At 52.3% G+C, this 21,368-nt stretch overlaps 9 protein-coding genes across 9 annotated transcripts; 3 read left to right on the forward strand and 6 right to left on the reverse strand.

Annotated features, from left to right (window-relative positions):
- The first annotated feature begins 79 nt into the window (after positions 1-79).
- Positions 80-3,826, forward strand: glpV (glycogen phosphorylase). Its single transcript, XM_025719958.1, has 8 exons — positions 80-523; positions 643-655; positions 719-754; positions 817-878; positions 931-1,034; positions 1,102-1,179; positions 1,240-3,005; positions 3,066-3,826. Exons 1-8 carry the CDS (start codon positions 351-353, stop codon positions 3,471-3,473), a joined length of 2,640 nt encoding a protein of 879 aa, XP_025572971.1. The 5' UTR covers positions 80-350; the 3' UTR covers positions 3,474-3,826.
- BO80DRAFT_427240 (ATP-binding cassette long-chain fatty acid transporter PXA2) lies at positions 3,519-6,427 on the reverse strand. The gene is made up of 4 exons (XM_025719959.1): positions 5,719-6,427; positions 5,014-5,650; positions 4,053-4,950; positions 3,519-3,964 (listed from the first exon to the last, which is right to left on the reverse strand). The coding sequence occupies exons 1-4, from the start codon at positions 6,226-6,228 to the stop codon at positions 3,886-3,888; spliced, it is 2,124 nt and encodes a 707-aa protein (XP_025572972.1). The 5' UTR covers positions 6,229-6,427; the 3' UTR covers positions 3,519-3,885.
- Positions 6,428-6,957: 530 nt separating this feature from the next.
- Positions 6,958-10,687, reverse strand: BO80DRAFT_361290 (putative cell wall biogenesis protein Mhp1; the record flags this gene model as incomplete). Its single annotated transcript, XM_025716002.1, has 3 exons — positions 6,958-7,628; positions 7,691-10,567; positions 10,636-10,687. The coding sequence occupies 3 exons, from the start codon at positions 10,685-10,687 to the stop codon at positions 6,958-6,960; spliced, it is 3,600 nt and encodes a 1,199-aa protein (XP_025572973.1).
- Positions 10,688-13,241: 2,554 nt separating this feature from the next.
- BO80DRAFT_427243 (60S ribosomal protein uL18) lies at positions 13,242-14,647 on the reverse strand. Its single transcript, XM_025719960.1, has 3 exons — positions 14,434-14,647; positions 14,392-14,403; positions 13,242-14,335 (listed from the first exon to the last, which is right to left on the reverse strand). Exons 1-3 carry the CDS (start codon positions 14,484-14,486, stop codon positions 13,474-13,476), a joined length of 927 nt encoding a protein of 308 aa, XP_025572974.1. The 5' UTR covers positions 14,487-14,647; the 3' UTR covers positions 13,242-13,473.
- A 191-nt stretch (positions 14,648-14,838) lies between these two features.
- BO80DRAFT_495441 (HAD family hydrolase) lies at positions 14,839-16,073 on the reverse strand. Its single transcript, XM_025723947.1, has 2 exons — positions 15,715-16,073; positions 14,839-15,659 (listed from the first exon to the last, which is right to left on the reverse strand). The coding sequence occupies exons 1-2, from the start codon at positions 15,766-15,768 to the stop codon at positions 14,925-14,927; spliced, it is 789 nt and encodes a 262-aa protein (XP_025572975.1). The 5' UTR covers positions 15,769-16,073; the 3' UTR covers positions 14,839-14,924.
- Positions 16,074-17,255, forward strand: BO80DRAFT_503905 (kinetochore subunit FTA4 family protein). Its single transcript, XM_025724403.1, has 4 exons — positions 16,074-16,394; positions 16,533-16,701; positions 16,752-16,814; positions 16,869-17,255. The coding sequence occupies exons 1-4, from the start codon at positions 16,229-16,231 to the stop codon at positions 17,173-17,175; spliced, it is 705 nt and encodes a 234-aa protein (XP_025572976.1). The 5' UTR covers positions 16,074-16,228; the 3' UTR covers positions 17,176-17,255.
- Positions 17,256-17,555: 300 nt separating this feature from the next.
- BO80DRAFT_387166 (uncharacterized protein) lies at positions 17,556-19,387 on the forward strand. Its single transcript, XM_025717043.1, has 3 exons — positions 17,556-18,525; positions 18,578-18,638; positions 18,687-19,387. Exons 1-3 carry the CDS (start codon positions 17,695-17,697, stop codon positions 19,142-19,144), a joined length of 1,350 nt encoding a protein of 449 aa, XP_025572977.1. The 5' UTR covers positions 17,556-17,694; the 3' UTR covers positions 19,145-19,387.
- An 11-nt stretch (positions 19,388-19,398) lies between these two features.
- On the reverse strand, positions 19,399-19,911 carry BO80DRAFT_466856 (L-rhamnose mutarotase; the record flags this gene model as incomplete). Its single annotated transcript, XM_025722806.1, has 3 exons — positions 19,752-19,911; positions 19,546-19,682; positions 19,399-19,482 (listed from the first exon to the last, which is right to left on the reverse strand). The coding sequence occupies exons 1-3, from the start codon at positions 19,873-19,875 to the stop codon at positions 19,399-19,401; spliced, it is 345 nt and encodes a 114-aa protein (XP_025572978.1). The 5' UTR covers positions 19,876-19,911.
- A 501-nt stretch (positions 19,912-20,412) lies between these two features.
- Positions 20,413-21,185, reverse strand: BO80DRAFT_466857 (uncharacterized protein). The gene is made up of 2 exons (XM_025722807.1): positions 21,039-21,185; positions 20,413-20,921 (listed from the first exon to the last, which is right to left on the reverse strand). The coding sequence occupies exons 1-2, from the start codon at positions 21,046-21,048 to the stop codon at positions 20,641-20,643; spliced, it is 291 nt and encodes a 96-aa protein (XP_025572979.1). The 5' UTR covers positions 21,049-21,185; the 3' UTR covers positions 20,413-20,640.
- Positions 21,186-21,368: the final 183 nt, after the last annotated feature.

Here is a 21,368-nt window from a genome sequence, read left to right on the forward strand (position 1 = left end):
TCTGTGATCACCGACCTCAATTATACCCCTCCCGGTAGTCTCGCATGCCCTGCTTTCATCCCAGCATTTGGAACTAGGCACCTTGTCACGCGGTTGGACGGCGGAAGGTGAGTGAATCTTTTACTAGTATACGCCTCCCCTCCCCTCCCACTTCCTTCCTCCTCTTTGTTCTCTTCCTCTCCATCTCAACTTCCTCTTTCCCTTTCCCTCACCAGCACTTGAGACTGTTTCTGACTTTGGCTCTTCTCTTCCGTTTGCTCCTCGTTGCTCCTGTCATACTAAGCTTATTGAACTATTCCCATAGCTCTTCCTAACCTAGTTCTCCATCACTTCTCGCTCCTCTAGGCCCAATGTCTGAAGTTCGCCGCGAAAGAAGGCCCTCTGTTGGGGCTCCAGTCTCAGAGCTTCAGGGCCCTGTTGGTCCGGCCTTCAGTCGTCCCAAACACAGGCGGACATTCACTGGCTTCGGACCTGCAGAGATCAAAAGCGTCGAAGCCAGCATTCCCGAAAATTTGAGGGAAGAGTGAGTGCATGGACCCTGGTTCACTTGTGGCACACAAGTGATATCATAGCTCTCTAGTAGCTGCAGGCCTGCATATGCCAAGCCATTGATGGATTATTGCTAACCTACGTTGTTCCCAGATGGAGAAAACACGTAAGACAGTGGACCATAGGTCATATTTCCCATGTCACTCAACTAAATCATTGCCTGTCATAGTCCGCCAGTGGCTTCACCAACAAAGCAGAGTTCGAAGTACGTTACGCAGGATATCCCGTCGCTCAAAATGTTGAGCGTCCTACTCACAGTTTGAATAGCATGAGCTGGTTCGCCATATCGAGACTACGTTGGCTCGCTCGCTGTACAATTGTGATGAACTGTATGTTACCCTCTCCGGTAAACACCAGTCAATCATATCGCTGATGTGGTAGGGCTGCATACTCTGGAACCGCCTTGGCTTTTCGAGATCGCCTGATCATCGAGTGGAATAAGACGCAACAGCGGCAGGCGTCCGCTGACCAAAAGAGGGTGTACTGTATGTAGATCCTTAAAAGAACTTCTTAGACATCGGTTCCTTACCAAACTTACACCACTCTCGACAGATCTCTCTCTCGAATTCCTGATGGGTAGGGCATTGGATAATGCTATGCTCAATGTCGGCTTGAAGGATGTTGCGAGAGGTAGGAGCTTGAGCAAAGCCCCAATATGATACAAGCATCTCACTAACTGCATGAGGAAAGATGGCCTGAAGGACCTAGGCTTCCGGATCGAAGACGTCATCAGCCAGGAGCATGATGCTGCATTGGGCAATGGAGGCCTTGGACGCTTGGCTGCATGCTTTCTCGATAGTCTGGCGACGTTGAACTATCCAGCCTGGGGATACGGTCTCCGATACCGATACGGTATCTTCAAACAGGAGATTGTGGATGGATACCAAATGGAAGTCCCTGACTATTGGCTCGATTTCAACCCGTGGGAATTTCCTCGACATGAAATCACTGTCGACATACAGTTCTATGGCTGGGTTAAAAGACACCAGGATGACAATGGCAAAATCGTCAACTCGTGGGAAGGCGGCGAAACTGTGCAGGCAGTGGCATACGATGTTCCCGTCCCGGGCTACGGCACCCGTACCACAAATAATCTTCGACTGTGGTCTTGCAAGGCGTCTAGCGGAGAGTTCGACTTCCAGAAGTTCAATGCCGGCGATTATGAAAGTGCCGTCGCCGAGCAGCAGCGCGCGGAGACAATTTCCGCGGTGCTCTACCCGAACGACAACCTTGATAGGGGTAAGGAACTCAGACTGAAGCAGCAATACTTTTGGTGTGCTGCCTCTCTGTACGACATCGTCCGGAGATTTAAGAAGACGAAAAGAGCATGGAGCGAGTTTCCCGAGCAAGTCGCTATTCAACTGAATGACACCCACCCAACGCTGGCCATCGTCGAGCTGCAACGCATCTTGATTGACAACGAGGGCCTCGAGTGGGACGAGGCGTGGAATATTGTAACCAATACCTTTGGATATACGAACCACACCGTTTTGCCCGAAGCCTTGGAGAAATGGTCTGTTCCATTGGTACAGAACCTGCTACCACGACACATGCAGATTATTTTCGACATTAACCTGTATTTCCTACAGCATGTTGAGAAGACGTTTCCTGAGGATAGAGAATTGCTGTCGCGAGTGTCAATCATCGAAGAGTCACATCCCAAGATGGTGAGGATGGCTTATATTGCGATCATCGGGTCCCATAAGGTCAACGGTGTCGCAGAACTGCACTCCGACTTGTTGCGGACTACTCTGTTCAGGGATTTTGTCACGATTTATGGCCCTGACAAGTTCACTAACGTCACAAATGGAGTTACTCCGCGCCGTTGGCTACACCAGGCAAATCCACGATTGTCTGACCTTATTGCTTCTAGACTGGGAGGATATCACTTCTTGACCGACCTGACGCTTCTAGATCAGCTTGAGGCTTTCGTCGATGACAAGGAATTCCAACGGGAATGGGCGGAAATAAAAGTTGCCAACAAGCTCCGTCTTGCCAAGCATATTAAAGAAACCACCGGCTACAGTGTGAATCCAAATGCACTGTTTGACATCCAGGTCAAACGCATTCATGAGTACAAGCGGCAGCAGCTTAACATCTTCGGTGTCATCCACCGGTATTTGAAGATCAAGTCCATGTCTCCGGAAGAGAAAAAGAAGACTCTGCCGCGCGTTTCTATCTTCGGAGGCAAAGCTGCCCCGGGCTACTGGATGGCAAAGACCGTTATACATCTGGTGAACAAAGTCGCATCTGTGGTTAACAACGATCCGGACGTTGGCGACCTCTTGAAAGTCATCTTTGTTGAAGACTACAACGTCAGTAAGGCCGAGATCATCTGCCCAGCATCCGACATCAGCGAGCATATCTCCACTGCTGGAACCGAGGGAAGCGGAACCAGCAACATGAAGTTTGTTATGAATGGTGGATTAATCATTGGAACCTGCGATGGTGCTAACGTATGAGGCCCAATTCCGATAGATCTATGATATATGATGCTGACTACTGCCTCTCTGTAGATTGAGATCACCAGAGAAATCGGAGAGCAGAACATATTCCTCTTTGGCAACCTGGCGGAAGATGTCGAAGAGCTTCGCCACCGACATCTTTATGGAGATTTCCGACTTGATCCTCACTTGGTTAAAGTTTTTGATGCAATCAAAGGCGGCATGTTCGGTGACGCTGGCAACTTCTCTGCGCTTCTTGATTCCATTGTTGAGCACGGAGATTACTATCTTGTGTCCGACGACTTCAACTCATATATCACGACGCAAGATCTGGTTGATGAGTCATTTCAGAACCGCGAGGAGTGGATAGCCAAGTCCATCACGAGTGTGGCACGCATGGGCTTCTTCTCTACGGACCGAGTCATCAATGAATACGCCGAAAGTATCTGGAATGTGGAGCCACTCGCGGTGAAGGACTAGAATGTTCGATTGGAGTTGAGTGATGCATCATACATCAATTGTCCTATCTAGCTTGCTGCGTCTGACACCCGCTGTTTCCACGTTTCTTTCTTTGGCGAGTTGGATTTCTCTGTACGTGGATTCCACTGGACGGTTTTGAGAGAACAGGGAGAGACTTTTGTAATGGAGCCATTCGCTCATTGACAACAACCGACTGTTTGGATCAGGCATTATGACACAGCTATATTCTATGCAAGTTAGTGTTCTTACAGGCTCCCCTCCCCTCTACACCAGCCATGAACTTGTAAGCTGCCCCGTACGGGCTGACACACCTAAACACGATAATGACAAAGCAGAAGACAAACGAACAATAGTCAGATCCAGTTATGCTCTATATTGTATAACACAATTAAACCAAGATTGTATAAGATCCCTACGAGGCACTCAATTCAGCCATGCGCTTCTGCAATTCGGGAACCATTCGAAGTTGGAGGTCCAGCTCCTCCTTCTCACTATAATGACAGCAACGTTAGTTCACATTCTATGTTTGACTGGGTCGACAAAGCAAACTGTCGCAGGTCAGAGCATATAACCACTTACTCTTCCAACTTGAGTCTTCGTTCCCAGTCCAACCCGGTGAATATATAGCTTCCTTCTCCATCGAACTGCAGGATCTTCTTATGATACTTCCAGAGACTGCGGCGATGGGATACTGTCATCAATGTAGTTCCCAGCTGCTTGGCCGTCTCGTACATGACTCGTTCAATCTCCAGAGTCACGGAGGAGGTACATTCATCCAGGATGGCGAATTTGGGTCGGTGATAGAATAATCTAGCCATGGCTATCCGTTGTTGTAGACCGCCTGAGAGTACGTCACGCCATTCCTCTTCGGCGTCCCAACCCCCTGGGCGGTCGACGACCGAGGCAATCTCTACAACGGAAAGGATATCAAAGAGGTCGTCATCGGTGATACCCTTGGCGCGCATCTCGCGAACACCGTCTGGGTAGATGACCTGTTGGCGAAGAGTGCCTCGCGAAAGATATGGTCGTTGTGGGATGTAGAAGATATCTTCGAATCGGGGTTTCTTGACTCTTCCTCCGTAGACGGGCCATAGGCCACCGAGGATGCGGAAGAGGGAGGATTTTCCGCATCCGTTGGGTCCGACGATTAGGAGGTGGTCGCCTGGGTGGACGGTGAAGGATAGCTTGCGAACTAGAACATCGCCGTTTGGTGACACGATAGGCACATCGGTGAATTCGATGGAGTCGCTTTCCTCGACGACCCCACGACCGGATAGAATTGCTGTGTTCTCCTCCGTGGAGGCGGAGGATACTAGCTTCTTCTCGAAGCGGCCTGCCAAGAGGTCGTCCATAACCTCGAGCAGTGAGGAGACACGGGCTGTGTGGCCGGCTAGTTCGGAGATTTCTTTGTAGGAGAACATTAGACGTCCGAAGGCGTCGGACGAGGACAGCAGCATTCTCCGATTCGTAACGAAGCCTATTTGGGATCTGTTAGCTGCCGTACTGACAGTTATAGTTTGGTCTGGGTCTATGTACTTACTTTCGGTACGGTCGCCCATGGTTTGGGTGACTTGGCCAGGAATTCCGAAGAAGACAGGAATACTGCACAAGATCAAGCCCAAGGCACCCCAGAAGTACTTGATGACGAAGTCCTCCATAAATCCATGGTATAAGCGTCTTCGGAGAATGCGGTTCACATGTTTGATCAGAGTGAAGTAACCCTTGTCCAGGGTGTCTTTTTCCGCCTCGTGGCCGTGGTAGAGAGCCACCTCCTCGCTGTAGTCGATTAGCCGCGAGTGCAGGAACCGGAACTCTCCTTCCAGGCGGGCTTCGTCGGCCACGTATTTGCCGAAGGGCGGTGTCAATGCACGCATGACATTCGCGGACAATTGCACGAGCAGGCTCATGATGAACAGGCCTTCTCCGCCCACACTCTTCGAAAGAGAGTAGTTGTAGATAGCCATGTCCAGGATCGGCTTGGCCAGATTGGAGTACAGCTCTGCCAGGCTGTCAGAAAATCGGGACACATCTACCGTGATGAGCTGATCGGGGTTCTTGACCCTATCGTCCAAAGCTGAAATCGCATAGAATGTCATGTTAGACAGATACTTCTCATGGATGTAGTCTGTCAGGCGCTTGCGGTAGGCGAGGGCCAGTTTGCATTGATGATAAGAAAGCTACCGCGCAGCGAGGGGGGGTTAGCTCTTGGGCCTTTGGTCAACGAGGCATAACACTGCAGACTTACCATCGAGTTTGTGAACGTCGCAGGAACCGCCACGATCATCCACCACACCAGTCCCAGGAGGAAATCTTTCCCTCTCCCCCTCACCAAATTACTAACCAGCCGCCCATCCAGCTCCGCCACATACAGACTCAGCAGCGTCCGCAGCACCAAGAAGACACTGTGCCCGAAAAGTAGCCGTAGCTCCTTGCTCCGCCAACCGGGGATCACGATCTTGAGCAGGCGGATCAGGTTTCGAAAGAATTCCCGGTTAACCTCGACCCTTTTGCGTGGGCGGTCGCCCTCCTCGCCGAGGCTGCTGGTTCCGGGCCGCTTCCGCAGTGCTTCCTGGTGGTGAGAGGCCGCCTTTTGCTCGGAGATGGCATTATGGACGCGTTTCACGAGGGCGGCGAAAAGGGCCAGATAAACGGTGCGGGAGATTTTCTTACGGTGACGGAGATAGGTGGCTGCCAGACGGGAGAAGAGGTGTCGTATGGACCGCTCGGGCGGAAGTAGTTTGGACTGCGCAGCCATAGTAGCGACGAGGGCGGATGGAGCAAATGGCGTGCATTCAGGGAGACGAAACCCGGGTGATTAGCCAGAGTCGACGATGGCTAACATGACCGGGGAGTAGTAGATGAGATGAGGGGCGGGGAAGGGGGAGATAAGGGTTATAGGAATGGAGGGTGAGCGAAGGGGAGGGGGAAGGGAGAGGGAGAGGGAGAAGGAGAGGGCGCAAGTGATGGATGACGACGGACGGGGCCTGACATGTGAAGGCAACTGCCTCCCCGGATTTCGGGGCCTGCCGAGGATGCCCGCCTTACCTAAGCGGGGCTGCCCCAGTTAACTACATAGATAGCACCTCTCCCTATCTTAGGCGCTGACCAACAGTCAATCACTTCATTTCATCACATCATCACCAATCTCAAACCGACTAATCCGCCCCCTAGCTGCCTGCTCCGACCTGACAATATCTCCGAGGAGCCAACGCCCGTCTCCACCCCCAAGAAGCCCAAAGATGAAACAGTTAAAACAAGAAGCTAAAAAAGAGATGACCACAGAACAGATCGGGTGGGATAGATTACAATACATATAATGTCACGCGCCTCCGGTGACTACCTATATACAGGGTTATCCTCTGCCGGCAGAGATCCTGGTCAATCAGAGATACCAATGTAGATAGTAGATGTGTGCAGGGCTATCCGCGGTTGATGCCCCACACGGCATGTGTATAGACCACAACGTGGTAGCCCGGCTTTCATTTCATAAGGCAGGCTGCTGGCCTGGCACGATCTTAGCTCCGTTGCTTGCGCCGGGTATGGCAGGCGACGACCTCTTGCCACTGTTGAATTGCGCGGCGATCTGGCTTTGTCGGAATTTCTCAAAGGTCTCCGTATCGTGCTTGCGAGCAGCCCACAATTCCTCCACCGTCGTGCCCAGATCCTCCAGGGCTCTGTCCGCACCAGCGCCCTCAAAATGCGAGTGCGTTTGTTCCTCGTGTAAGCGATCGAGCTTATCGCGCAAGGCGGCCATATGGGACTCATCGAAGGAGAACGCCGTCATATCATCATCCGCCTGATCGAGGGAAGGCCGGAGAAAATCGCGCCGGATACCTTGCCCAAGACGGTGAACATGTCCTTCCTCGGAGGTCATGGCGCGTGAATGAAGCGACGTGATCGAGCTCGCTCGCGATAGTCGGACAGCATACTGGTCCTCCTCCTCGTCCACTGCAACCTCAGCATCGGTGTTGATGGCATTCTGCTGGTTGCTATCAAGCGCAGGACCATTCCACCCATCGTCACCCGAATTCTGAGAGCTAGTATCGTGAATAGCGTACGAAGGCATGGTCTGGGGTACGATGCGTGTTTCAGGGTACTCGTCTTCGAATCGCTGGATCATTCTCTGTAGGGTGAAATCAAGGAACTGAAGGCGTCCTGTGGTAGAAGACTTGGTCAGTATTACCCCCACGCAAGAGTTGACGAGAAGAAAAACGTACTGTAATTGGTGTCATTGCCGGCCTTGTCTTCGCGCACAAGAGCCGACTGGATGCGGGTCCGGATATTCCGTGCCGCTTCCAGTAGGTTCTTGGACATGTCACGAGGCCGCTTGGTGACGAACGACCTGCTGGACTTCCGGTGCCTGGGTGTCGTTGTGCCACTTGGGGGTCCGGACTGGTCCCCTGGCATATTACGATCCAGATTACCCAGGCATACACCGAGAGCTTTGACCACCCCGGTACCCCCGATCACATAATCCTCGTCAGGTGCGGGTTCGTCATCCTCTTCGGGTTCGTCCCCAACACTGTGGCCGACGATGTGCTGCAGGATTTCCGGGACATGGACAGTCGGTCGTGTTGCTGTGTCCGTCGGATCAGAGAATTCTACCGCAATGGCACCTTGTTCAAGATTCTGAAGGGAGTAGGCAACTATCTGGGAGGCCAGGGCCTTGACGACCTCATTGCTCTCCGCACTTGGAACTTCAATGTCCACGGCGATAATCGTCCTCGACACACGCACCGCTGCCATCAAGGATGCATAGACAGCACATGCTTCTTCTTGACTGGCAGGGTCCGTTGCAGAGGCCAACGAGGCAATGGCTGGGTTTTCAAGGATATTCAAATGGCATAGACTGGGGCACTCTGGGAGGACTTCGGCAAGAGCGATGGTTTGGTCGGGAGACAGATTGACGTCAGCCAGGTGAATGCGCTTGAGAGCAGGCATCTTGGGGAGGAATCGCCTGAAAGTGGCTAGTGCATCGGGCTCAATGGTGAAAAGGTCTGGATTGTGGGAAAAATCGACAAAGCGAAGGTCGGGCAGGCGTGTCAGCCCCTGGAACAACGGGAAGACGGCGGCGGGTGTCAGGGAGCAATCGGCCAAGCTCAGCGCATATAGCGGGTGGTCACTCGTGAGAACGGATGTGATCAGATCCAACTCGTCCCGGATCGGGTTCCCGCCCAAGTCCAACCCTTCGCATTTTCCTGCCTTTAGATAACCAACAATGTGCTCCAAGCCTTCCCTGTTCAGCCCGTTGTTGGCGAAGCCAAGTCTCCTCAAGCCAACAGTTGCAGCTGCGTCACAGATCTTCTTCACATCTTCGGTTGTAGGTTGGCATTCGCTCAACAACAATTCTTCGAGGTAGTCACCGCCCAGGCGCTGTGCAAGCGAGTTTGCGAAGAGGGTCGTCACGTCGGTGACATTCTGGGTCTGAGTTGCGCCTTTATTGGAGCAATTGACAGTAATAGGCGTTCTGGGAAGTGAAATGCCCGACAGGTCAATCGCCTTCAGAGACTTTGAAAGATGCACGAATAGGCAAATATGACGCCACCCCTCGGGGCCAATCTTTGCATTATCCTTTAGAGATAGCTTTTCGATAACACTGAGCCTCTCTTCTTTTTCCGAGGACTGAGCCTCTGACTTCTTGCCCCTTCTACGCCGTTGCATCATTTGCTCCACTGTTCTGGTGGAAAGGAGTGCGGCCAGAATTGATCGAACCGAGTCGTCCGTTAAAGCAGATCTTTCAAGGATGAGCTTCCTGACTGGCACAACAGCCAGCCAGTCACAGAAAGTGGCAATGTCCTCAGTTGTCATGGGGAAGTCGCTCAGGTCAAGTACAGCAACAGTACCAGGAGACTCCGCTAACGTGGAAGAAGGCGACGAAATTTCGTCCACGATACGCTTCAGCACAGGTGTTTCACGCAATTGACAGCAGCGTCGATAGATCCGTACGGGATCAGTTGTCGGGTGACTTTGTGTTTTTGTACGGCTTGTGCTGGACACGGGTGTTCGGGACCCATACTCTTGACCGTCGGCTGTCAGTTGCATTGGTATGGAACCATTTGCCTCTGCCTGTCTCCGCTTCCTTTCCCTCCGTTCCCGGCGTTCTTCCTCTGATCGCTTCTTCTTCTCCTGTTTTCGAGTGGGTTCCTTGGTTTCGCCATTGGCATTAGCTTCAGCCGTGGTCGTTTCTGAAGATCCAGAAGGATTCTTTTCCTCCGTTCCATTTGTCTGGCCACTCTTTTCCTTGGAAGAAACTGCAGCTTGTGGGTTCTTCAACGCCGCAGCCTCATCCTTCTCTTTTGACTTGGCACTTGATCGTTTGGACTTCTGGCCATTGACCTCCGGGACAGTACGTCGCTTGCTGCTTGCCGGTGGGCTGTCTTCATCCGACTCCCGGTAGGATATACCAGCAATCTCCACATCCACGCAAAAAGCGACACGCCGCAGTTTGGCGGGATTCAGATCTGGAATCTTGCATCTATCTCGGTCCTGATCAATGTTCATCACACGACGCTGGCAAATAGTCCCAGTGGAAGCCATTTTGTTAGCCCCGCTGGATGCAGAGGATGAGAGTTTCCGGAAAGCACTTGTGAGAAACGAAGGGCCCTTGGGAGATGTCGAAGCAAAAGGATTGTTCTCATTCGTCCTCTCATCTTCCTTATCCTTGGGTGAATAAGCCGCACCAAAAGGATTATGCATATCCATCTTCGAAACCGGCGAGGTTGCCTTTGTATTTTGCTGGGCCTTCATATTCGACTGCGACGGCGGGGTAGATCCAGAGGAAAACTTGGAGCTAATGCTTGATATCCAAGAATTCCTTCTCCCGGTAACAGGCCTCGGCGAACTCTTCTGAGACGCTGGCGAAGTGCCAGTGGGCTTTCCTTCCACTGACTTGTCTTCATTTTTAACATCCTTCTCGGCATTCGACCCATCTGGCTGAGATGTTGCATTGGGCGCGGAAGGGGGAACGGACGAGGATAATGAGCTCTGATCGGTCGTCTTTTCGGTAGTACGTTGTTGGGCGATTGTGACCTCTGAATCGGCGACAGACTTATCGCTGACCACAGATGATGCTGACTTGCAGCGGGATAGATGGTCTTGTGGTCGCGTTAGAAGACGGTAATGCATCGCAGGCACGATGGCAATTGCGCGGCGTGCAACTTACCCTTTTGCGAATGATGAAGCCAGCTGACATCCACCGTCTCAACTCCTTCCATTTTGACTTCGGGTATAGTTTGATCGCAGAGCGCTGGCTGAACAAGCGTATGAGGCACACCAAGTAGGGCGCTGATCTATGATACGTAATAGGAACGACCCTCGGACGGGAACTGGGCCTTTCGGGACGATGGTGGGTACAGATGGTATACGGAGGCAATATCACTGCACGAGTAGTCCAGAATAGAATGATCGAGCAAGCTGATTATGCCTCGCGACGAGAAAATTGCAGATTTGGCCAACAGATGATTAAGAACGGCGATGGTGGGTACATTCCATCATGGCATTGCGGCGAAGTACTGCGGGCATGGTGACACAGCAGATAGACTGGGACGAGAGCGTAAGGAAGGCCAACTGAAGGGGAGAAGAGGTAGAGAAGGGGTAAAACGATGAAACACAGGGGGTGAGGCGGAAGAGGGAACTATCTTAAAAAGGGTCTCGAAAAGAAAGGGAGAAGAAAAGGGTGCGGGCAAACAGCGAACGAGCGAGGCGATCGGGGATGAGGAGGGAGGTTCCTCAACTGGGTTTAGTGGGCGTAGCATGATTCCCGCCGGTGGGGAGCCCGATTGATTACATACTCGAGTTTGCCCGCTGCGGAGAATGCCAATCGGGCGGATTACGGCGCTCCGTAGCGACCACTCCCGCACCCATTACGCCTCCCATACCGAGCCCCTGTATCTATCCACGACCAGTACTTTCTACGGAGTACTGCTGCTGCTCCCCTGGCTTAGCACTTCGCTTGGTCCTGCACATTGTTGTCGCGTAAACTTTCGAGTCGACTCACGATGTCTCGCCCGGTCCGTAGGCGGATGACGGGTCACAACAGAACCTCCCCCACGATGGACTGACAGACTTCAACGACTGCCTGACCCCCTTCTCTTGCCACTCCATGCCTCTTCCGCATATTCCGCCTGATATTACCGGGGAGGCAGGGAAATCCTCACACGACACCCTGCCAAGCCCACTCTCAACCGGCGCTGAAATTACAAGTGCGTACGCGAACCCGCAAATCATCGATATCCAGATGGTCTAAACCAGGCCTGGCTAGTCGCGAGACCTGGTGGTTCGTTTGGGGCTGATGGTCGCATCCAGCGACCGACACTAGGGCCAAAAGTAAGGTAGACTCTGGAGTAGCTGATTAGCTCGTGTGTGCGCTGTCCATCTGGCCATTCCTGCCGGTTCTGGTCCTAACTATCAGATCTACCCAAAGCACCTGATGCGTAGTACATAGTACATAGTAGTAAGGTACTTGTGTACATGACGTTCCCCTCCAGCACCTGACCTGATTGCTTCAACTTCCGCCGGAGCTTATTTTCCTTTTGGCTACACGGTAATCTGTGCTGGGAAACGTCAGTCCAACGAGAGCGGATCGACTGATAGGCCCCCATTTTGATCTCCCAAACCGACTCTTGCACAGCAGCTCCCGACCATCCCGCGTACCACTGCCCAGCTGCCCAGAGTGGCGTTCTTGCAAAAGTTGCAACATGCACCAATTGCCGACTTCATCGGGTGAAGGAAAGAGGAGCCGAGCCATGGGGAAAGAAGACAAATGTTCAGAACTTCAGACTTTGATCGTTGCATGGCAAATACGGAGTGCGGAGTACCGGATTGTCATAGTACGCGGTGCCTTGTTCCATTGAACTTACTCGATCCACTTATGGAACCGGAGAGGAGAACATGTTGATCATACACTCCATCCAGCGAGTGCGCGACTCATCGAGTATTGCTTGTACCACACCTTGACAGTACCTGGGATGTTCCAGACTTGTCCAGCATTGGTTCAGACGTATGAGGCGTGGAAGGACAAATGGTTACACAGATCAACCTAGAGGGTGATCAAATTCAAGCCTAACCCCTTCACCATCAAATGAAAAAATGACATCATTTGCCCCATACCCTGGCGCGTTTGCTTTTTCGCTTAATGACATGTCATGCCTAACTGGATCGGGGCAAAACGTGATCCTGCCCACATAGAGCATCCGATCTGAGTACTGAGCAGTGAGCAGATAGGAACTGTAGGGAAGGGCCGGGTGGTCCTGCCAACAAGAGGACCATGACGGTGGTCCAACGACCGAACCATGCCCATGGCAAAGTCAAATGGTCATGGACTATTTTTCATCACAGCATCAGTCAAACAGGATTGCATGAGCCAGGAGAGGTTACATCCTCCGAGGGATTCCGGGTGTGATGGCAGATTGTCCATGGACATTTATTCCCAGTTGTACCCAAAGTCACTGGGCGGACTGAGGAACATGTTCCGAGTGACGGGCACGAGAACGGCATTTAGGGCTTCAGGGCTATCCCCGAAGCAGACTAGCGAGCGATGCATGTGACCCACTGCGGTAGAAGTGCTCCCCAGGTGCTCCGTACCGAGCACACTACACACCGCTGGCCGCGGGAATTTTGCTTGATTCCCCACAGGTCCTATGGTCTTCGAACAATCCATATGGATGTCGAATGGACGTCCAGATGCAAGGAGGGGTATCATGACCATGTGCGGTGCCTTCCAATGTCAACTCTACAGTAGAATCTACGACACCCATTACGGAGCACTTGTACATGGTCATAATCAAAAACTCCCATTGTGTGCATCCCATTATTGCACCGTAAAATAACCCTGCCATAACTCCGGTCATGAGATTTCATCAAGACTACTGGATATCACAATTCACAAAAGTATTGGGCAAGAAGAACCTTAATTCCCCTATATCTCAAAGAGAATTATAAAACTTTTGACTATCGCACTCAGTAAAGCATCAAGCACGACGGACCTAGCCTAGCCAGCCATTTAAGCAGCAAGCTCACGGATCTTCTGCTCAACACGCTCCTTGCGCTGCTCGCGGGTGAGGCGGACGGCGCGGTGCTTCTTGGACTCGGCCTTCCACTCCTCCTTGGTCTTCTTCTCGCCCTCCTCCTCGTCCTTCTTGAAGGGGTCCTCACGGATGGCCTTGTGGGCCTCAGTGTAGAGTTCCTCAATGTCACCAGCCTCGATACCAGCCTCGGTGTACTTGTGGAACTGACCACGGAAGCGCTCCTCGTCGTCGTCGGCGAGACCCTCCATGTACTCAGCGACGTGACCACCGAAGATGTAGTTGCGGAGAGTCTCAGCGTCGAGCTCCTCGGACTCGATGTCGAAACCGGGGAAGCGGCTCTCGGAGTGGGGGACGAAGATACCACCGTCGGAGGCACCCTTCATGGCACCGAAGACACGGGCACCAGTGGAGGTACGGGCAAGACCGACATCAAGGAAGGCCTTGAAGGGGCGGCGGGAGCCCTCGTCGGTCTCAGCAGCCTCGGTGAGGGTGTACTCACCATCGGCCTCCTCGACACCGGGGAACTGCTCATCGAGGCCGAGCTTCTTGAGGGTACGGCGGGCGAGGAGGAGACCGGTGGCGTAAGCGGCAGCCCAGTTGGTCAGACCGTTGGTGATGCCATAGCGCTTAAGCTCGTGGGAGTAGGCGCTGGCGAAGACCTTGTCACCGGAGATCTCAGAGTAGACGATCTGGGTGATGATGTCGCGGTTGGTGAAGCGGACGACCAGGCGGTACTTGGGGGCGTTGTACTTGTTCTTGGCCTGGGTGATCAGGCGCTTACGGGCATAGTAGTCGGTCTTACCCTCGCGACGACGACGGTACTTGGTCTGGTAGCGGCTGCAACATGTCAGTGAGAAGCCCAGGAAACAACATGCGAAGGAAATCATTCTTACCTGTAGTAAGCGCTGTTCTTGACGAGCTTGTGGAAAGGCTACAAGACAGACAGGCGAGTCAGCAATTTGCGCTTCAGAAAGACCGTCCGAAGCATCTTGCAAAGACCCATTTCCAATCCCATGGTGCGATCGTCCTTCGAGGACGACCTGGATTCAGGCGAAGAGAATTTGCGACGATGTCGGCTCTCAGCCACATGGAATTACAGCAAGACTCACCATCTTGACGGTTGCCGCGAGTTGATAAACTGGGTTGTCGACGTGGGCTGCAAAGGAAGAGGCGGGAAATTTCGTGGGATGACTTTTGTGGAAGCCTTCGCTTAGCGTGGCTGCATCCCGGCGCCAAACTGTGGTTGGCCACGAGCGGCGGGTTGAAGGACATCCACCACTACGGATCAGACAATCACCACATTATCTAGTACATCTTACCCTTCCGAAAATTACAAAAAGAATGTAGATGTGCTCGCTAGCATTCATAGATTCTAATCTTATGATTCGCATGCTCTAAAGGCATACATGACGGCATTCAACAAGCCTTAGAGCCGAGGCTTGTCTGGTCTATCCAACAACCGGAGCCCTGTCATTCTCTCTAGCTCCTGAACAGCATCCTGACTTCGTCCCAAATTGACCTTGAGGGTTCGCATTCCGGCTTTCTTCGCAGCCTTCAGGTTCTCCCCAATATCATCCAGGAAAACGATATCAGCCGGGCGGATCCCGTCCATCCCTTTCTTCCGGGCTATGGTTTCCATTTCTTGCAGCGCAACCTGATATATTTTCCCGTCCGGCTTCCTGAGGCCGGTATGCGCAGATGAGATGAAGAAGTCAAACTGCGATTTCCTGTCGTCAAGATCCGCATTGTAGGGATGGCCTTCAGGAAAGATGACTGTATTGGACAGAGCACCCATGACGAACTGCCCCGATTGCTTTAATCTCTTCAATGCAGGGAACATATACGGGTCTGGCGTCCGAGCCACCTTCATCATTCCCCAGAAGAGGGCCTCCGCATCGATTGCGGGTAATGGCGGAATCGACACTGGGGCGTTATCCGCGCGCTTTTCCTGAAGTCTCTCATGGAATGCCTTCCAGAGCCCAGGATCTCGTAGATCCTTGTTGAATCCCGCAAAGAATTCGGCATCCATCTTGATTTCGCCCCGTTCGAGTTTGTGCCAACTACCGTTCGGAGAAGTGCGGGAGATACTGAAGTTCACCCATCCTGTGGGGATATTGTGGGCCAGCTCGTAGTCCAAAATGGCCTGAAATGGGGAAACAACCTGAAGCTATATTAGTGCACGATCACTCTTGAGGGGTTCAATGGCCGAGTCTTACACACACTCCTCCAATGTCGAACAGCAGGCCCAGAGGCCGTCGGCTGTCAGTCATAGTAGCACTGCTCTGGTCGACTTGCACTTAGGGAAGTAGTGAACAGATAAACTTAACACCGTCAATGATCTTTCAAAGCCATACAGATGGGGATGATGTCTGATATCTGTATGCGGAGCTAAACCTGGGGCCGCGAGTTGCCGAGGTTAGATAGGCCCGATCAGTCGGCGCTCCTGGATGGCCACTAAATCCGAGGCAACACAAGCCTCATTGATGGATTCTAGACCCTGAAGCCAGAGATGCGATGCGCCGACCTGCAATGTTTGCAGCATAAAATCTACAAGTGTTTAGGAAGCAAGGAGGCTGGTTGGGATTGGAGTTTGTGATGACACCCCTCCGGAAGGGATGCGCATCGGTCACGTGCGCGTTATCGATAGCACGGACGCGTCCAGGAAGCCGATGAAGAGGTTCGCTTCCTCTTTCACGCCTCGAGGCGATCGCAACTCCTCACTATGGAGCCATGGAATCAACCCGTACCATTTCCGAGCTGAAGTCGTCCTTTATTAGGGCGCAGGTGCGAATCCTATCTGAAAGCCTCGAGCCACCCGAGGATTGGCGAAACTACGCCGCGGAAACTGAGGAAGATGATCTCAGCGATAAGGTAGTCGGCGATGTCTTACAAAAGTGTAAGTCAAGAGTCATACTTGTTCCTTTTGTCTAGCAGTCTGGCATACTACTCAGATTTTCCCCTGATCCATTGCGTTCAACAAGGATCTTGCGTCTCTTTCTTTATGCATGTCTCTGACAAACCGATCGAGCTACAGTAAATGCGGCGTTGAAACAGCACAGTCGCATTGTCTTTGCCTCTCAGGCAGTCCAGCATGTTGCACAGCAAATTACCAGCTTATATTGGTCCTCGGTGACCCAGGCGATCCCCAATCCAGGCTCTTTGTTAAAGGGTGTCGAGAGATCGGTGGACCTGTCCAGTCATTTGTGAGCCTCAAACATGCCCTGCTGCGAAGCGGTAGATTCTGACATTGCAGGAACATCGCTCAACTCCCATTGGAGCTAGAGGACCAATCTGCGAGCGAGGAACATCGGGCGAGGTCTGGGTGACCCCAATGGTCAATTTTGGTTTCATCTGGCTCATGGTGATACAGGTACCAAGAACTCCGAGAACGTCTCACTGAGCTGGACCGTCTCCGGCAACAGCGACAACGGCGCCTCGATCAATTACGACAGCTGCAGCGATTACTCGAGCCGTTTCAGGAAGCCCAGAAAAACATCCAGCCTAACTTGGTAACACGCGATGGAGAGCTGGTACAAGAGTTGGAGAAGATGAGGATGCTGGTGGCGCGCGTCGGCGGCCGGGTTGAACAGGGAAAGAAAAAAATGGGGATCCAGGAGAATGACAGGCCGTATCTGGGTTGCGACCAGAAACTAGATGCCCTATTGGACATGACATGATGACAAATAGTGAGGAAGGGCCCGGCTAGATCATACTACATTTGAAGGAAGGATGCCCGAATAAATCGAATGCCTTGCCTAAACCTCGCGGAACATCGCGTCTACATAGCTTGGGGATATGAGGAAGTGGCCCTGCCGAGAGAGGTCACACAGATGCATGGAAAGATTGCACTGGTTAATCAGTAGATCCCAATTTCTGCATCTACCTGCTCGCTGCCCAAGCAGCTATAAAAAACGTCGCGATCCCATGCGGCTGCCGGAACGCTGAGAAATTGCAAGGGGGGAAGGCGATTGCCTGCAGCTGCACCATTCATAGCAGGTGCCAGTGACAGGAAGAAGGGAGAAAACGAGAGCCAAACGGTTGTTTGGACTGGACAGCAGCAGCAGCAGCAACTTCCCTCTCGCTCAGTGGTTCTTGGTTCTTCACCCATCAACGTTTCTTTTTTCTGCTTCTTCTTCCTCTCCGCTCGATCATCTGCAGTTCCACCCAGCTTGCCCACCCCACATTGCTTCCCCGAGATGGCTGCCTCTGGACTGGCGATGGAGAATCATCGCGCGGCCACCGCCTCAAGCCGTGGCGCGGCGGAGGCTGATGCTCGGCTCAGTTCTTCCGAATTCCCGACGCTTGACTGTTTTGGACCCTCGGCGGCCATGGTTCACGATGATGACGACCGCCATCTACCGGCCTTGTCTGCTTCCTCCCCGTGGTCATCTGCCCTCACCGCAACGGTCCCTTTTCCCCTCCTCGACTGCACCTCGACTGCGCCGCTCGATCGCCGAAACAGAAGTGAGCCCTGTACATCCGGCATCATCAGCGCGTCTACGTCTCCCCCTGGTTCCAAGGCACCCTTTGTGCGTGGGCATCGTCGCCGCTCCACCCACGTTACTCGTCGTGACCTTGAGAAATTCAGAAAGGACGTGTTGGGCCTGGAGACCTCCGGTTTTGGATTCGACGACGACCATAAACTCCCCCCACCCGATCCTGCCTTAGACCCGGAGTTCAAGGCATTGAACAGCGCTTTTGAGGCCGCAACCATGTCGTTGAACAGCAGCGGGGGTATCACTGGGAGTAGTCCTGGATCGGCCATGTTTGCCAGCTACGGGGATAACTCGAGTAGTGTCTCGAGCTTGAATAGCGTTCCCCGCCAGTCTCTGCCGCCTGCGATGCCTCACACGCCTGCACAGGTGAATGGCGGCGGGATGCCTGGGATGAACGGTGGAGTGCCTATGAACGCGGGGCATCAGATGGACCTCCATCACCTTTACGATATGGTGCTTGAATTGAGCGACGTGTTGAAGAACAACCGCGAAATGACGAAGAGCATTGTGACCAGCGCCGAGGAGATTATGGTGTGACTCCCTTGAACACTCGGGACCTAGTTTAACTAGCTGACAGGGGCAGAAACGATCTGCTACGGAGGGAACGAATCCGAACCTGCAGCAGGTGAACGGCGAAATCACTGGTGAGTGGTATGCGAAAGACTCTTGTGGACACCTGTTAACAAGCCTAGGCGCCCGGATTGCCGAGCTCGAGCGTGCCCTCGCCAAGGAACGGCGTCTTACTGAAATCCTGAAAACCGAGCAGATGGAGAACGCCAAGTTGATCGGTGAATATGAGGCGACCCTCGGCAATATGGTGGAACAAATCCGCAACTATTGCCAAAACAACAATATGCACTATCTGTCTCAGAAACGGCACTATAACAATTTGCTGCAAGCGGAGCGTGACTCCCACCTGGACAGCCGCTTGGACCGAGATTACTGGCATGCACAGACGATGAAGTGTGCGGAGATGATCCGCACGGCGTACCGTTTCCGCTCGGAGGAAGAAGAGCTGCCGATCCGCATCGTTGCGGGCCTCCAGAATGAGGTGCGAGCGTACCGCAATGCCCTTGGTATGGAGCCCGAGCGACCGGAGGACGAGTACGGATGGGAGATTCTCAAGGATGTCCCGGGCAGTGCCGAATAAGGAGAGCGCATACCCTGGTGGTGTGCATGAGCTATGACGATTGGTTACCGATATATTGATTAGACAGTGTAGGCGTTTTGGAGCGGCTGATTCGCGGCTACGGATTCCCGGCGAAGATACCCATTCTTGCATGGCTTGTATAACGGCCTTGGATGCCGATTCAGACCCAGCATGGGCTGCGCTTCTGTGCTTGGACAGGCGCATGTATTTATACTAATCTTGAGGCACGTATTATTCTTTCGGTGTATGCTGTTCTATTCCGTGTAGAAGACCTCCTCTAGTTCTTTCCACCATCCGGGTCCTTCTGCGCTGCCCACGGCACCAGGAATGGGACTCTCCTGTATCCGTAAGTATACCCACAACTGATCCCCAACCCATCAGTTATAATGCATAGTACATACCTGCATCCCATCCGTCATCGCCCACCACTCCCGCACCTTCGGTTTGGCCTTCATGCGCCGCATATCCCCCTCAAAGTCGTCCCCCACGTACTTGAACGTCGCGAACAACGTCCGCTCATTATCAAAGAAGATGGAGTCTATTCCATGCTTAGTTAGCCAATATGCCACTACTTCTCTGAGAATGGATAGGGGGAGGGGGAGGATACAATCGCGAATATTGCACTCTTGGATCTGTTGGAGCACTTCGGGCCATACGTTCGCGTGGCATTCTTTGTAGGCTGCGATGGCGGACGGCTTGAGGTGGACGATTTGGGCGATGCGGCGGGGCATTTCGGTGGTTTTAGTTGTTTGGTAGGGAGGTGGGTGGGAGGGAATTGGTTGTTTGCTTGGTCAAGAGTGTGTGGGGATACGAATGGTAGTATATATGCTCTTCTCGGGGTGAATTAACCCGATGGATGGGTGGATGAAGTGGGTTGGGGTGAGGGGTATATGTTGGACTAGTATATTTATCATCGAACGAATGTCCCTCGAGATCATGGAGAGTATAAATAGGGAGTATAAGAGTTAGATCAGACTATGCAGGGCGTGTTTTCTTCTGCTATATCGTAAGCTAGTGCTGTACGTAGAAGCTAGTACTGATTCAATGCTAACTTTGGCTGCAACGGGAGACTATAGCTGATGCCATGCATATATTATCTACTTCTGACTGTGCATCTTTTCAACAAGTATTATTATCGATCAGAAGAATAGGGTTTGATCCCATATCACTGAATCGTTGCTTGGTAGAGGGATCATAAATGCAGAGATCAAGATGCAGGAACTGGGACGATTATCTTCAGGGAAGGTTTATAGTATCAGCATCCCAAAGGGACGTCTTTATAGCGTTAATGATTAACTACAGCTATATACCAAACGTGATAAATAGTCCACCCATTATGCACCCCGAAAATAAAACTAAGAGATAACCCAAGACACAGACATAGATCACTAAATACAAAACGCCTTAACCCAACACACCCCCGCCCCATATTACATCCAACAAACCTATTTACTCAATTACCCACACGTATCACCAAACCCCAATTTCAGAAACCATCACATCAACCCCCCATACGTCTGCCCCTCCCTCTCCAACTCCTCATCCTCATGCAAATAATCCTTCAACTTATCCATCTCACTTTCCTCGCCATGATGCGAGGGTTGCGTGCCCTGTTGCGCCACCGTGCTCTGTTGCGTCGAGTATTGTCGTTCACTGGCCCCGATGTCATCGTCATCGTGATGTTGAGGATTATTATTCTCCTGGGGCTGGGTTTGGTTGTGGTGGTTGTGGTGGTGGTGGCCGAAGAGCTTTTCGAAGATGCCTTCGTGGTTGGGGTCTGTGTTTATTTTCTCTGGTTAGTTGGATGAGGGGATGGGTGGTTGGGGGGTGAGTAGGGTAGAATTAGAATGGTGGTGTTTGGGGAAGGAAGGGAGGAGAGGCGGGGGAGGGGTACTTTGCGACATGGTTACTACTCTCTTATTCCCGTTCGATAACTTAATAAATGAATGAATGAATGCAAGGCGATATCTCTTCTGTTGTAGCAAAGTCAAGTAGATACGATTCAGATCGAAATACTTTTAGTAGATCTTCAAAGTTAAGAGACTACTAGGCTCCGTCCTATATCTATACCATCATCCCTCGAACCTTAAAATCGCGCGTTGAGATCATCAACCCCGATTAAACTTCCCGGGGACATCCGGGGGCGAGATGCATCGATAGAGCTTCTAGAACGACTTCCCTTTGTAGGAGTCGACATGTGGACGTCTAGACCGGACTATGATGA

This window comes from Aspergillus ibericus (assembly GCF_003184845.1).
Source record: "Aspergillus ibericus CBS 121593 unplaced genomic scaffold BO80scaffold_34, whole genome shotgun sequence".
Taxonomy (NCBI): Eukaryota; Fungi; Ascomycota; class Eurotiomycetes; order Eurotiales; family Aspergillaceae; genus Aspergillus; species Aspergillus ibericus.